Raw genomic sequence first — 16,476 nt, forward strand, 5'->3', positions numbered from 1 at the left:
AACTCCAAACCTTGTTCATCCACCCCTGCGCTTTTTCTCATCATCTTCTGGCATCTTACCCAAAGACTCGCTAACTTATAGCCTCTTCCGCGTGCCACCTCGGTCTCAATACCTTCCGCGCTCCTCAGTCGGCAGCGGCAGCGCCATTGGCTGCCGGCCTAGCTGACGTCACTTAGCGAGAGGCTGGGTTCGAATTCTTTTAAAAGCGGTTCGAGCGGCAGATGCTGCACACCGACTGCACCTCGCGCCAGCCCAGCTGCACCGGTGGAAGCATGCGCTCCTCTCGGACACCAGCCATGGAGCTCCGCACGTTTGCACTACTCCTCTGCCTTCTCCTTTCCGCCCAGGCGCTCAACTCAGACCGGGGCTGCCCGACCCCCTGCTACTGCGAGCGGGACGGGGCGCTGCTCAGGGTGGACTGCTCGGACCGCGGACTCTCCGCGCTGCCCCACAACCTCAGCGCGCTCACCAGCTACCTGTAAGTGCGAACGCGCGTCCTCAGCGGTGCCTGTTATAAACACTAAAGCAACGTTTGCAACTTTTATGACGGACCTCGCAGCGCGTGCACCCCCTTACACCTTCACTACTTCTGCGAGCACAGGTGTCCATTGGCACAGAGGAGAGAGAGGATGTAACACTGAGGTATGAGACAGGGTAACGCCGTAACGTGACACGATGAAACACAGTACAAACAAAACGAGACTCGGAGGAGTGTGTAAAACCATGACACAGAAGAGGGTCAACAGAGGTGAGATGATTATACAGGCACAGAAGAGAGTAAATCCAGTGTGTGGCACCATGGGCATAGGTGCCCTAGTAGAGGAGATGGTTAATACTCTGGGCAGAGCAAAGAGGACAATTTCATGAGAAAAAGTTGAATGGGTTATACCATGACCTCAAAGGAAAGGCAATAGAATGGGCACATGGGGATGCGCTGGCTATATACCATTACACGGCGGAGTGGACTATACCGTAACAAAGTGTAAAAACATGTAGGGAGTGAAATCTTGGGAAGAGAGAAGAGGGTTGGCATAGCAAAGAAAAGGGGCAGGGTGATTCTAATTGCACATATGAGAGGGTAACAGCAATGGCGCCAAGTAGAGGGTTGTGCTAAATATGCAGAGAAAAAGTGTCACCGCGTGCACAGGTACCACGATACCTGGGGCAATGGGGAGCCATGGCCAGTATCATGCGGAAGGTGAGTGTTGGATAGCATGGGCACTAAGAAAACATGGATGCTATGAAAACAGAGAACAGGAGCTGAAACGGGACAGAGAATGAGCTATAGCTTGGCAAAGAAGAGGAGAGTCCGTAAAATAGGTCTTCATTATTACAGTAAAATACTGGTCATTTTTCGATGTAATCACCTTTCATCTCTAGTAAAGCTCCGTTTTAACGAAGTGTATGTAGAGTTCATACTGAGAAGAACCTAAGCGGGAGATCGCAGTTGAGTCAAGTCTCCCTGTGTCTTTATATACTGTGCGCAGTGGAGGCTGGGCGCGCGTTTGTAAAATTAGGGGTCGAAGGCTACATAGCAGGCATGATGGAGTTGTAATACAGACCCCGGATTTGTTTTCGTGTCTTGTAAATGTCCACACGTAACTTCGTTGTCTAGTGTACGCACAATTAATCGACGTAAACGTCTGCAACGTGATTGTGAGAAGGGTCAACCTTCCGAAATGTCTGTGGTTTGTTGTTCGGCAGTTAAGCTGCACGCCTGTGAATGACTGGGATCAGTCTCTCTCGAGGCTGTCAGTGGCGAGAAAACACGATTAGACCTGAAACCCTTTGGTCTGCAGGGCAAGCTTTGAGCCGTCGTTTAAACTTTGATTTAAGAAAACAGCAGCATTTTATTCACTAGGCGTGGGTAAGTCGTGCCCTGGGACAAATGCAGAAGGTGTTTAATCTATTGTATTGTAATAGTATTTATATAGCGCTTACTACCACCGACGAGGCGTTGAAGCGCTTTTCGGTGAGTAGCACGAACCCAAAAAGAATTAGTGGTAGTTTAGTATAGGGAAATATGAGTACAGTTTTAGTATTATTATGAGTTAATTTGAGCCCTGGATATGTGAGTTTCTTAGTTGGATTGACTGGAGTAATGGAGGGGTAGAGGAGATAAGAATCCAGAAGGGTTCATTCGGAGTTTGTAGTAATAGGATGAGGCTTGGGATGAGTAAAAGTGGGGGGGAGGACGGAAGAGTCTGTGTAAAGGGTTAGGGAGATCATAGTAGCAGAAGGGGTTTCGGCTGAGTCAAAGGTGAGATAAATGAGGGGGGATTTAGTAGGGTTGTTTGGGAGATCATGGTAGTAAACTGAGGTTTGGGTGAGTTATATGTGCCCCATCACCCTGTATTTGTCTGCTACATCCGAAAACCTCTTTCGGTTGTACGGAGCACCTGAAAGTAGGTTTCAATGCAAACGCCTGGTGGGTAGTAGGGTGTGGATGTGACACTCCCTTCTTTCTAAACACTGCACGTGAGTTCTGCAGTGTCGTCAAAATGCGCTTTCTTGATGAGCACCCCATAATCCACGAGCTAGTGGAGTACTTGCCATGTTTTCTATGGTTTATTATTGTGACTGACTGTTAAAAAAGAAACCTCTGTGTTGCAGAGGTATGACTGAGAACACTGTCCTTCCTCTGTTGTGAACCTTCAGCAGTGTGTGTGCAACGTTTGTGTGTGCACATGTTGTATCCGCATGTGATTATGTTTGCTTTTGTGTTTGTCTCTGCGGTGCTTCGTGTTCGCCACTGGTATTTGCCTTGTTGTGTTCATGTATGTATGCGGGGGGGTGGGGCAGGCTATGCAAGTGTGACAGTTTGCGTGCTTCTTTGTTGCCGTGTGCACGTGCGTAGCTGTACGCATTATGCCTCTGTGTTGTTTATTTATAGATTAGTATGAGTGAATGCGCGTGTGTACGGGACATCCTATCAGCAAGTGTGTGTACAGAGTCAACGCAAGCACGTGCCTGTTGAACGTTAATAGCGAGGCTGCCCCATCTCCCACTGATGCATTTTTATGAATATAGTTTTCTGCTACCTCTCTTTATAAGGTTTGAGTTGGGCCACGGAGAGGTCGACTTCAGTACCGACATCTGTAGATTTCCTAGTTTAGATGCCTGTTCCACGAGTCAAACTCTCCTCTTGAAATTAAAAACTTGTACCCAGGACCTTCTATTATAGGTGCCACAAGCATAATGTCATTTGAACGGAAAACAACAGCTGCCGTGTACCGTGCCCTGGTTATGTAAAGGATCTGTGCTTTATGGCTTCTATAACTAACAGTTCGGTTTTTACCACCTCTTCTTTGTTACGTCCGCGTCAGATAACGACTAGCATATGCGGGTCATCTAGCGATGTTATGAAAAGCCCACCAAGATTTGCTTAAGGATTGCTGCCATTATTCAAACTACTACAAAAGATTGGGGGGGGGGGGGGTGCTGACGATAAGTTAGCGTCACGATCCATCCAAGAAGGCGGCCCCTGCCAGCCTCTCGATTTCTTTTATACACTCAGTCAGGAGGACAAACTTTTTATAATCAACGCAGTCACTAATGTGTAATCTTTGTTAGTCCCCTAGCACGGAGAGCTGTCAGGGCTGTGGTCAGGAAGAGCTCGTGCCCCTCCTGTGCTACTGACAGCAGTGCCGCCAAGCCATTTAGCATTTCAGAAGCAATCTGTTCCACCTCGCCGGAGAAAGTCAACTGTGTGCAGAGGAATTTGACACTAAACCCTGACCAGAGGCGGCTCCGCCGTTAGAAGCAGAAACTTGGCAGCAGCAACAACGTGGCTCTGCAATGTGAAGAATGAACACCGTAGAGGAAGGTGGCGACCATGAAAAGCAAAGCGCACATGTTGGCAAAGGCATAGCCCTAGGGCTGCTGAACTATAAATGAGTTTCAGCACATCCTCTGTCCGGCTGCTGTCGCTGAGCAGCACATCCTTGAGATCTGAAGTCCAGGTAAGATGTGTCCTACCCTACGCTGCTGTGGACAAGTCAACCGTACCGCAGCACTTTGCATAATTGCATTTTATAGCCCCGTGTAGCACTTGCTGCTTCTATGTAATGTACGTTTCCAGCATTAACCATCACACCCTGAATGTACAGGTTGTTGTCAGTGCTTCATTTGAGCCAGTGGTTGCAGGTAGGGCATACCGCACTCATTTTGTTGGAACGGAACTTTTTTCCTCATTAGACTCTGACCCACATCAAAACAGTGAAAAAGACACAAGGGAGGGAACAAAAGAGGAAGAAAAAAAACACAAAACGTGGTAATGGGAGAAAGCAGAAACATGCTAGAGTGAGATAGAGGCAGAGAGTTTATTGTGGTAGAATAAAGAGGCATGAGGTGGAATCAAGACTACGGAGCCTTGGTATACAGATTCCCAATATTCAATTTTTGTCGAGAACAAATCACCTGCTGTTCCTCCTCTTTAATTTTCTCTTTTTTTTCTCCCTCTTTCTTTGTCTCTCTCATTCTAGCTCCCTTACCCACTATCTGCTACACACTTCTGTTAGCTGTAGCTTCATGAATGCCACTTCTGGCATTCATATGACAAATCTTTTGGAACATTTGAGTATAGGGGAGAACCTGTGTAAAAGATGAGTTGTTGGGTGTTGAATTGATTGCCCTAGTAATTGCATGCTTTTTATGTGGGATTTAGCTACTGCATCACATTCTTCAAACAAAAGCTGCTGGTTTTAGTGACATAATTCTGGTAAAAGTAGAGTTCGGCAAGTCACAAAATTCATAGGAAGAGCCAAGCCAGAGTGGAGGTAAGAGTCACATTTAGTTATAAGGCCCAAGCAGAACCTGATTCATCAACCAATTCAATGTGTAAATGATGCGGCAAACATTATGTAAAAACAAGGAATATAGGCCCTCATTACGACCTAGGCGGGCGGCTAAGATCGGAACGCCGGGCGGCTGCCAATGTGGCTGCACCCCCGCCGTGGCCATTTGGAGATCCCCGCCGGCCTAGCGGGGATCTCGGCCACAACACAGGATCCGGCTCCAAATGGAGCCGGCGGTGTTGCGGCCGTGTGACGGGTGCAGTTGCACCCGTCGCACTTTTCACTGTCTGCTGCATGGGGCCCCCAGGGGCCCCGCGACTCCCCGTACCGCCAGCCTTTTCCTGGCGGTTCAAACCACCAGGAAAAGGCTGGCGGTAGGGGGACTCGTAATCCCCTGGGCAGCGCTGCAAGCCGCCGGGGCCATTGTGGCGGGAAACCGCCGGCCCCGGCGGTGCGACCGTGGCGCTTCCGCCGCAGTTGTAATGCCTTGGGAAGCACAGCCAGCCTGTTGGCGGTGCTTCCTCCGAAACAGCCCTGGCGGTCTTGGACCGCCAGGGTTGTAATGAGGGCCATAGTCTTTCAGATTAAAAATAAGTTATTTCTTGACCACCCCTGTTCCACTTTAGTTCATTTCATAATATTGTAGCGGCATTTAAGTTATATATACATTTTACCAATTAAGTTGTCACACCTCCAGAGCTCTTACAACATGTCCAGGAACAAACCAATAGATGACGATTTGTCATCTGCTCTGTATTTATACTGCCAATATTTTTGCACGTGTTCACATGAAAGTGAACTCTGTATGTGTAAAATGTCTCTTTTGAACAAGGCAAAGTGTGAGGTAAGGCAGCATACTAATATTGCTGCAGTCTCCTAACTTGGAAAGCAGTAAAGATGAAGGGGATCAGCAGGACCACAATGACGGCAATTACATTGAGTAGTAAAACAAAAAGGAATCATTCTCTTTCCTGATGAAGATTCTGGCATCCTTACCATTCGCACATCTCGTTAGAGTGATTTTCTGCTGGGACCTTCCTGTCTGCATTGAAATGTAATCAAACGCTAACTATGAAAAAATGTAGGAAGATTAAATAATTTATTTTAAGTTATCTCTTAAGGCAATTTTTGTTTTAAATACGTGGATTTGAAAAAAAAGTACAGTTCAAAGTGGCGCATTAAAAAACAAAACAAATGTTCAACACTATAAGGAGTAAATATATTTTTTATGTTTGAGTTCCATTGAAGCTGTCTCTGGCCACCCATGTCAATGGTAAGAGCCTCAGCCAATTCTGGCAAATCAAAGGTTGTTATATCACAGTCCCCGTAGTTTTGCTTTAGCAACTTAAACATAGTCTTCTGCATGCTAAAACATTCTCACAAAAAACAGCACTGTTGAAAAGGTGTGAGACATGACACAAGGGGGGAATTAACAAATGCGTTTATGGATATGGAAAGTAGTACTACAAAAGTACTCTTTTTACATACTTTTTACATGCCTATGTTAATCATCCTTAAAACGTCAAATTCTATTAATAAAAAAAAAAAGACATAGGGGGTCATTCTGACCCTGGCGGTCCATGACCGCCAATGCGGAGGGCGGCGGAAGCACCGCTAACAGGCTGGCGGTGCTTCCTGGGCGATTCTGACCGCGGCGGTAAAGCCGCGGTCAGAAAAGGGGAGCCGGCGGTTTCCCGCCGGTTTCCCGCTGGCCCAGGGTATCCGCCATGGCGGCGCTGCTTGCAGCACCGCCATGGGGATTCCGACCGCCTTCCCGCCAGCCTGTTTCAGGCGGTGTCCACCGCCAGAACCAGGATGGCGGGAACGGGTGCAGGGCAGGGGCCCCCTAACAGGGCCCCACAAAGATTTTCACTGTCTGCTGTGCAGACAGTGAAAATCGCGACGGGTGCCACTGCACCCGTCGCACCCCTTCAACTCCGCCGGCTCCATTCCGAGCCGACTTCATTGTTGAAGGGGCTTTCCCGCTGGGCCGGCCGGCGGTCTTCTGGCGGTCGCCCGCCGGCCCAGCGGGAAAGCCAGAATGGCCACTGCGGTCTTTTGACCGCGGAGCGGTCTTTCGGCGGGAACCGCTTGGCGGGCGGCGACCGCCGACCGCCGCGGTCAGAATGACCGCCATAGTCCTTTCTGTTTGTACTGCTTGTATATGTATATTCATCAAATATTCACATTTTATTCCAGTATTTGATGTTTGTAAGAGTTCATTAGAGTACTGCAGCAGTATTAATATTCATACTCTAAAATGCCATTGCAAATAGGTTTTGGCCGGGGTTCCCTCTGAGCTCTGCAGGGGTGCATGTACAACTTTGTTAGTTGTCAGATTTGGTGTACCCATTGGTGTTGTCTGTCTACACCGGTGGCTATACAGAATAGAGAGGTTTTTTAGCTTTTTGTCCCTCAATACCTGTCACATAAGTGAGGCAGAAACAAAGCTTGAAGTTGTCCTAAATTGTTTTCAAAAGTGTCAGGTGCATGTGTGTAGCGTGAACACTGTGTAGTTATAGTTAGGACCTAGTTACCACAAGCAGCTTGTATTTTGGTTTGCTAACAACTTATGGCACTATTTAGTGAAACTTTCCAAAATAAAAGTTTATCCACCTGAGCTCACTCCTTGAAAGTTTTTGAGTCATTCGTCGAGGTCCCAAAATGCAATTCCCCTGTACAATTTCCATAGAGATCTTTTAACAGAGCTACAGCCCAAACAACTGTAGCGCTATAAACTGCTTTAAACAAAAATAAACCTGTTTATCATGCCTAATTATAACATTACTTTAACCTTTGCTTTTTTAATGGATTTCTTGGGTTTCTTTAAAGTAATCTTATAGTTTATTACCATACGTGAAGCCAACCCCCAGCTGTGCACAGCCTTTAGCCGTGCATGGCCGGGGGGTTTCCTCAGGGCCTGAACGCAGTGCATTGCACAACCCCATCCCCCAGGGCCCCTTTTTTGAATTTACTAAAGGGGAGGAGTCCTCGCAGCCCTCATCCCTGAGCCTATTATGGCACTGGGGACCCCATCAACCCCAGGTGATATATATTTTAATGGGGAGGGGACTGTGTGCCCCCCCACCCTCCTGATGCCTATTATGGCCTTGGGGACCCTATCCACCAGGGCCACATACATCTTAAAGGGGAGCCTCTTTAGGCCCATGGGAAGCCCAACCATGGGGGCCAAAACGTACAAAAAAAGGGAGAGGGCCACATGGCCTCCCTCCCGGAGCCTTATTACTCCCTGGGCAACTCATCCCCAGCGTCTTTTTTTTTTCTTACAACCCTTCCTCCCCCTTTGAGCCTTATTATGCCCTGGGGGCTCCCATCCCTCAGGGCTTTATCTATTTTAAAGGCAAAGGGTGGCCCCATCCCTGAGCCTTATTAAGCCCTGGGGACCCCATCCTCCCCAGGACCCTAGCGGCTGAAACATACAAAAGAGGGGAGAGGGTTGCATAGCCTCCCTCCTCGAGCCTTGTAACTCCCTTGAACCCCATCCGCCAGGGCCTTTAAAAACATTTTTTTTTTACTTACTAAAAGGGAGGGGGATTGTCTTCCTAGCCCCCAACCAACTCTTCCCTAGAGCATTATTATGACCTGGGGACCACATCCCTCAGGGCCTTAACTAATTTAAAGGCAAGGGGTGCCCCCCTCTCCCTGAGCCTTATTAAGTTCTGGGGACCCCATCCCCCAGGACCATTTCTTTTTTTTTATTATTAAAGGGGAAGAGTCTGCATGATCCTCATCCCTGAGCCTATTATGGCCTTCAGGTCATATATATTTTTAGGGGGGGGGGCATGTGCCCCCCTCCCTAAGCCCTTTTTAGGCCCTTGGAACCCCTATCCCCTAGGGCCTTTTTTTTATTTTAAAGGGGAGGAGGCAACAAAGCCACCCACCCCAAGCTCATTATGGCATTAGGGACCCCATCCCCTAGGACCATATATATTTTTAATGGAGAGAGGGGCCTTAGGCCCCTTTCCTAGAGCCTCTTTAGGCCCGTGAGAAGCAGAGCCATAGGTCTGAAACTTTAAAAAAAAGGGGGGGGGGGAAGGGCCACGTGGCCTCCCTCCCGAGTCTTATTATTCCCTGTGCCTTTTTTGTATTTTTATTTTTTAAACTAAAGGGGAGGGCATGTGCCTCCCACCCCCACAAGCCTTATTGTAGCCTGGGGACCCTATCCCTCAAGGCAGTTTTTTCCCAAAAAGTAAAGATGGGCCGTTTGAGCACCCCCCCCCCCACACACACACACACACAAAACCTTTAAAAAGCACTGGGGACCCCATCCCTTGGGGTCACTACTATTCTTAAAGGGGAGAGGGTTATCCAGTCCCCCTCATTGAGCCATTTTTGTCCCAGTGGATGACACCCCCCCCCCAGGGCCTGCAATAATTAAAGGTGGGTGCCTTGGTCCCCACCAAGGTCACCCACCAACCATAATGTTGGGGGCCATGTGAGGGAGTGGCGGCCACTGTAAATCTCAAATGGGGGGTGGAATAAGAGAAATAATAGAAAAAAAACTCACCTGTCCTGGGGCCGCTGCCTCGCTCTTCTCTCTTGCTCCTGATGGTGTCCTAGCAGTCCCTGGGACACCAGCACATGCTCCTCACGCAAGCCTGGTGCTGATCTCATTGCTATAACTGCAACACAGCTGGGCTGGAGAAACCTATGTCCGCATGTCGATTTGGCCAGCCTGAGATGGCCAGCCAAACTGACATGCACACTTTTAAGTGCACTCCAGTGACTCCACTCCTCCTCTCCCATGTCCTGGCCTCGCCCCTCACTGCACACGCTGGCTCAGCCAGCAGCTGAAAAATAAAACAATAATAGAATATAATTTTATTTTTCAGCTGCTGGCTCTGAGTCAGTGGAGCGACACTCCTCCACCATTGCAGAGGAGCCGCTGCTGGTGTGGGGAGTTCCAGGGCCTCCACAGCCCAGCCAGCTCCCCACATGCTCCGGGAGCCAGCATTGCTTCCACCTGACTTATGAGACACATTACCCAGTGCTCCTATAAACTGCATCACACAATGCTACTCAAGTGCATCAATATATGCCTCTTGGTGCTGTATAATTGTAAACCTGTGTGCACAGATACCTCTGTATTTGATGGTAAGGGTTCTAGTTTGTCAGTGGTATTTAGTAAAATGTATTTCCGTTGTTTTGCTGGTCAGTGCGCTCTATTTGTAATGTCTCTGTGTGCATGCATTGTGTAAAAACTAAGCCCATATGGTTTTCCAATGCTTTTTTGCTCTCTCTCCACGCTCGTAGCAGTGTCCAGTGCACAAGTCCTAAAAAATAGAAATGCAGGACTAACCGAGTTAGGCAGTATACAAGTGACATCATGGCGTGTAACAGTGTGTGACATCACGATGTGTGACCGCACATGGTGTCAAAGGAAGTGGCATCACAGCCCCCGACCCCATCGGAAGTGACATCACAAGAAGTAGCATTAGATGTTAAGACCTCACACATATGTTTAACCACTTCGCTGCCAGGCCTTTTCCCCCTTCTGTGCCAGGCCTTTTTTTGCCTATTTGGGGCAGTTCGCGCTTAGGCCCGCATAACTTTTTGTCCACATAAGCTAACCAAGCCAAATTTGCGTCCTTTTTTTCCAACATCCTAGGGATTCTGGAGGTACCCAGACTTTGTGGGTTCCCCTGAAAGAGGCCAAGAAATTGGCCAAAATACAGGGAAAATTTTGTTTTTTTCAAAAAAATTGGAAAAAGTGGCTGCAGAAGAAGGCGTGTGGTTTTTCCCCTGAAAATGGCATCAACAAAGGGTTTGCGGTGCTCAACTCAGCAGCTTCCCAGCTTTCAGGAACAGGCAGACTTGAATCCGAAAACCCAATTTTTCAACACAATTTTGGCATTTTACTGGGGCATACCCCATTTGTGCAATTTTTTGTGCTTTCAGCCTCCTTCCAGTCAGTGACAGGAATGGTCATGAAACCAATGCTGGATCCCAGAAACCTAAACATTTCTGAAAAGTAGACAAAATTCTGAATTCAGCAAGGGGTCATTTGTGTAGATCCTACAAGGGTTTCCTACAGAAAATAACAGCTGAAAAAGAAAAATATTGAAATTGAGGTGAAAAAAACATCAATTTTTCTCTACTTTTTACTCTGTAACTTTTCCCTGCAATGTCAGATTATCGAAAGCAATATACCGTTATGTCTGCTGGACTCCTCTGGTTGCGGGGATATATAGGGTTTGTAGGTTCATCAAGAACTCGAGGAACCCAGAGCCAATAAATGAGCTGCACCCTGCAGTGCGTTTTCATTCTATACCGGGTATACAGTAATTCATTTGCTGAAATATAAGGAGTAAAAAATAGCTATCAAGAAAACCTTTGCATTTCCAAAAAGGGCACAAGATAAGGTGTTGAGGAGCAGTGGTTATTTGCACATCTCTGAATTCCGGGGTGACCATAGTAGCACGTGAATTACATGGAATTTCTCAAATAGATGTCTTTTTTACACACACCCCTATATTTGGAAGGAATAAATGTAGAGAAAGACAAGGGGCAATAACACTTGTTTTGCTATTCTATGTTCCCCCAAGTCTCCCGATAAAAATGATACCTCACTTGTTTGGGTAGGCCTAGCGCCCGCGACAGGATATGCCCCAAAACACAACGTGGACACATCACAGAAAACAGAGCTGTTTTTTGCGAAGTGCCTAACTGTAGATTTTGGCCTCTAGCTCAGCCGGCACCTAGGGAAACCTACCAAACCTGTGCATTTCTGAAAACTAGAGACCTAGGGGAATCCAAGGAGGGGTGACTTGTGTGGCTCGGACCAGGTTCGGTTACCCAGAATCCTTTGCAAACTTCAAAATTTGGCTAAAAAAACACATGTTCCTCACATTTCTGTGGCAGAAAGTTCTGGAATCTGAGAGGAGCCACAAATTTCCTTCCACCTAGCGTTCCCCCATGTCTTCCGATAAAAATGATACCTCACTTGTGTGGGTAGGCCTAGCGCCCGCGACAGGATATGCCCCAAAACACAACGTGGACATATCACAGAAAACAGAGCTGTTTTTAGCAAAGTGACTACCTGTAGATTTTGGCCTCTAGCTCAGCCGCCACCTAGGGAAACCTACCAAACCTGTGCATTTCTGAAAACTAGAGACCTAGGGGGATCCAAGGAGGGGTGACTTGCGGGGCTCGGACCAGGTTCTGTTACCCAGAATCCTTTGCAAACCTCAAAATTTGGTTAAAAAAACACATGTTCCTCACATTTCTGTGGCAGAAAGTTCTGGAATCTGAGAGAAGCGACAAATTTCCTTCCACCCAGCATTCCCCCACGTCTCCCGATAAAAATGATACCTCACTTGTGTGGGTAGGCCTAGCGCCCGCGACAGGATATGCCCCAAAACACAACCTGGACACATCACAGAAAACAGAGCTGTTTTTAGCAAAGTGACTACCTGTAGATTTTGGCCTCTAGCTCAGCCGCCACCTAGGGAAACCTACCAAACCTGTGCATTTCCGAAAACTAGAGACCTAGGGGAATCCAAGGAGGGGTGACTTGTGTGGCTCGGACCAGGTTCGGTTACCCAGAATCCTTTGCAAACCTCAAAATTTGGCTAAAAAAACACATGTTCCTCACATTTCTGTGGCAGAAAGTTCTGGAATCTAAGAGGAGCCACAAATTTCCTTCCACCTAGCGTTCCCCCATGTCTTCTGATAAAAATGATACCTCACTTGTGTGGGTAGGCCTAGCGCCCGCGACAGGATATGCCCCAAAACACAACGTGGACATATCACAGAAAACAGAGCTGTTTTTAGCAAAGTGACTACCTGTAGACTTTGGCCTCTAGCTCAGCCGCCACCTAGGGAAACCTACCAAACCTGTGCATTTCTGAAAACTAGAGACCTAGGGGGATCCAAGGAGGGGTGACTTGCGGGGCTCGGACCAGGTTCTGTTACCCAGAATCCTTTGCAAACCTCAAAATTTGGCTAAAAAAACACATGTTCCTCACATTTCTGTGGCAGAAAGTTCTGGAATCTGAGAGGAGCCACAAATTTCCTTCCACCCAGCGTTCCCCCACGTCTCCCGATAAAAATGATACCTCACTTGTGTGGGTAGGCCTAGCGCCCGCGACAGGATATGCCCCAAAACACAACGTGGACATATCACAGAAAACAGAGCTGTTTTTAGCAAAGTGACTACCTGTAGATTTTGGCCTCTAGCTCAGCCGCCACCTAGGGAAACCTACCAAACCTATGCATTTCTGAAAACTAGAGACCTAGGGGAATCCAAGGAGGGGTGACTTGTGTGGCTCGGACCAGGTTCTGTTACCCAGAATCCTTTGCAAACCTCAAAATTTGTCTAAAAAAACACATGTTCCTCACATTTCTGTGGCAGAAAGTTCTGGAATCTGAGAGGAGCCACAAATTTCCTTCCACCCAGCGTTCCCCCACGTCTCCCGATAAAAATGATACCTCACTTGTGTGGGCAGGCCTAGCGCCCGCGACAGGATATGCCCCAAAACACAACGTGGACATATCACAGAAAACAGAGCTGTTTTTAGCAAAGTGACTACCTGTAGATTTTGGCCTCTAGCTCAGCCGCCACCTAGGGAAACCTACCAAACCTGTGCATTTCTGAAAACTAGAGACCTAGGGAAATCCAAGGAGGGGTGACTTGCGGGGCTCGGACCAGGTTCTGTTACCCAGAATCCTTTGCAAACCTCAAAATTTGGCTAAAAAAACACATGTCCCTCACATTTCTGTGGCAGAAAGTTCTGGAATCTGAGAGGAGCTACAAATTTCCTTCCACCCAGCGTTCCCCCAAGTCTCCCGATAAAAATGATACCTCACTTGCGTGGGTAGGCCTAGCGCCGGCGACAGGAAACACCCCAAAGCGCAATGTGGACACATCCTAAATTTTGGAAAAAAACAGAGGTGTTTTTTGCGAAGTGCCTACCTGTAGATTTTGGCCTCTAGCTCAGCCGGCACCTAGGGAAACCTACCAAACCTGTGCATTTCTGAAAACTAGAGACCTAGGGGAATCCAAGGAGGGGTGACTTGCGGGGCTCGGACCAGGTTCTGTTACCCAGAATCCTTTGCAAACCTCAAAATGTGGCTAAAAAAACACATGTCCCTCACATTTCTGTGGCAGAAATTCTGGAATCTGAGAGGAGCTACAAATTTCCTTCCACCCAGCGTTCCCCCAAGTCTCCCGATAAAAATGATACCTCACTTGCGTGGGTAGGCCTAGCGCCGGCGACAGGAAACACCCCAAAGCGCAACGTGGACACATCCTAAATTTTGGGAAAAAACAGAGGTGTTTTTTGCGAAGTGCCTACCTGTAGATTTTGGCCTCTAGCTCAGCCGGCACCTAGGGAAACCTACCAAACCTGTGCATTTCTGAAAACTAGAGACCTAGGGGAATCCAAGGAGGGGTGACTTGCGGGGCTCGGACCAGGTTCTGTTACCCAGAATCCTTTGCAAACCTCAAAATTTGGCTAAAAATACACATGTTACTCACATTTCTGTGGCAGAAAGTTCTGGAATCTGAGAGGAGCCACAAATTTCCTTCTACCCAGCGTTCCCCCAAGTCTCCCGATAAAAATGATACATCACTTGTGTGGGTAGGACTAGCGCCCACGAAAGGAAAGGGCCCAAAACACAACGTGGACACATCACATTTTTTTATAAAAAGCAGTGCCTACCTGTGGATTTTGGCCTGTAGCTCAGCCGACACCTGAGGAAACCTAGCAAACCAGTGCATTTTTGAAAACTAGAAACCCAGAGGAATCCAAGATGGGGTGACTTGCGGGGCTCTGACCAGGTTATGTTACCCAGAATCCTTTGCAAACATCAAAATTTGGCCCAAAAAACACTTTTTCCTCTCATTTCGGTGACAGAAAGTTCTGGAATCTGAGAGGAGCCACAAATTTCCTTCCACCCAGCGTTCCCCTAAGTCTCTCGATAAAAATGGTACATCACTTCTGTGGGTAGGCCTAGCGCCCACAAAAGGAAATGGCCCAAAACACAACGTGGACACAACATATTTTTTCACAGAAAACAGAGGTGTTTTTTGCAAGGTGCCTACCTGTGGTGTTTGGCCTGTAGCTCAGCCGGCCCCAGGGGGGGGGGGGGCAGAAATGCCCTAAAATAAATTTGCCCCCCCAACCCCCACCCTCCCCCGCCGGGAGCGACCCTTGCCTACGGGGTCGCTCCCCCTGCGTGACATTGGCACCAAAAAACAAATCCCCGGTGCCTAGTGGTTTCTGCCCCCTTGGGGGCAGGTTGACCTAAACTCAGCCAATCTGCCCCCAAGGGGGGCAGAAATGGCCTAAATACAATTTGTCCCCCAGGGGAGCGACTTTTGCCTGATGGGTCGCTCCCCATCTCTAAAAAAAAAAAAAAAACAAAGAAAAAATAAAAGAAAAAAAAGAAAAATTCCCCTGGCGCCTAGAGGTTTCTGCCCCCCCCCCGGGGGCAGATCGGCCTAATAATAGGCCGATCTGTCCCCCGGGGGGGCAGAAATGGCCTAAAATAAATTTGCCCCCCCAACCCCCACCCCCCCCCCGGGAGCGACCCTTGCCTACGGGGTCGCTCCCCCTGCGTGACATTGGCGCCAAAAAACAAATCCCCGGTGCCTAGTGGTTTCTGCCCCCTTGGGGGCAGATTGACCTAAAATTGGCCAATCTGCCCCCAGGGGGGCAGAAATGGTCTAAATACAATTTGCCCCCCCAGGGGAGCGACCCTTGCCTGACGGGTCGCTCCCCATCTCTAAAAAAAGAAACAACAAAAAAAAATTGCCCTGGCGGCTAGAGTGTTCTGCCCCCCCCCCGGGGGCAGTTCGGCCTAATAATAGGCCGATCTGTCCCCCGGGGGGGCAGAAATGGCCTAAAATAAATTTGCCCCCCCACCCCCCGCCCCCCGGGAGCGACCCTTGCCTACGGGGTCGCTCCCCCTGCGTGACATTGGCGCCAAAAAACAAATCCCCGGTGCCTAGTGGTTTCTGCCCCCTTGGGGGCAGATTGACCTAAAATCGGCCAATCTGCCCCCAGGGGGGCAGAAATGGTCTAAATACAATTTGCCCCCCAGGCGAGCGACCCTTGCCTGATGGGTCGCTCCCCATCTCTAAAAAAAAGAAAGAACAAAAAAAAAAACAGAAAAAAAAAATTTGCCCTGGCGCCTAGAGGTTTCTTCCCCCCCTGGGGGCAGATCGGCCTAATAATAGGCCGATCTGCCCCCAGGGGGGGCAGAAATGGCCTAAAATAAATTGCCCTCCCCCCAGGGAGCGACCCTTGCCTAAGGGGTCGCTCCCTTTGCGTGAAATTCACGCAAAGAAAAAACTCCCTGGTGTCTAGTGGTTTCTACCCCCCTTGGGGGCAGATTGACCTCATCAAAATAGGCCAATCTGCCCCCAAGGGAGGCAGAAATGGCCAAAATATAATTTTCCCCCAAGGGGAGCGACCCTTGCCTGATGGGTCGCTCCCCATCTCTAAAAAAAAAAAATGAAACAAAAAAAAAAAAAATGGTCCCTGGTGCCTAGAGGTTTCTGCCCCCAGGGGGGGCAGAAAAGGCCTTCCCGAAAATATGCCCCCCCTGGGAGCGACCCTTGCCCAAGGGGTCGCTCCCTTTTGTCAATAACAATAATAAAAATAAAAAAAACCCTGGTGTCTAGTGGTTTCTACCCCCCTTGGGGGCAGATTGG

At 48.5% G+C, this 16,476-nt stretch overlaps 1 protein-coding gene across 3 annotated transcripts in view; it reads left to right on the forward strand.

Annotated features, from left to right (window-relative positions):
• Positions 1-225: 225 nt before the first annotated feature.
• Positions 226-16,476, forward strand: part of LGR5 (leucine rich repeat containing G protein-coupled receptor 5) — a 1,160,674-nt gene continuing 1,144,423 nt past the window's right edge. For 2 of the 3 annotated variants that reach the window (XM_069228341.1, XM_069228342.1), the window contains exon 1: positions 237-478. In XM_069228341.1, the coding sequence (XP_069084442.1) occupies positions 273-478 (206 nt within the window). In that variant the 5' untranslated portion in view covers positions 237-272. Of the gene's footprint in view, positions 479-16,476 lie in introns of all 3 variants that reach the window. The other variant, XM_069228343.1, reaches the window with a different exon arrangement.

This window comes from Pleurodeles waltl, chromosome 4_1 (genome assembly GCF_031143425.1).
Source record: "Pleurodeles waltl isolate 20211129_DDA chromosome 4_1, aPleWal1.hap1.20221129, whole genome shotgun sequence".
Taxonomy (NCBI): domain Eukaryota; kingdom Metazoa; phylum Chordata; class Amphibia; order Caudata; family Salamandridae; genus Pleurodeles; species Pleurodeles waltl.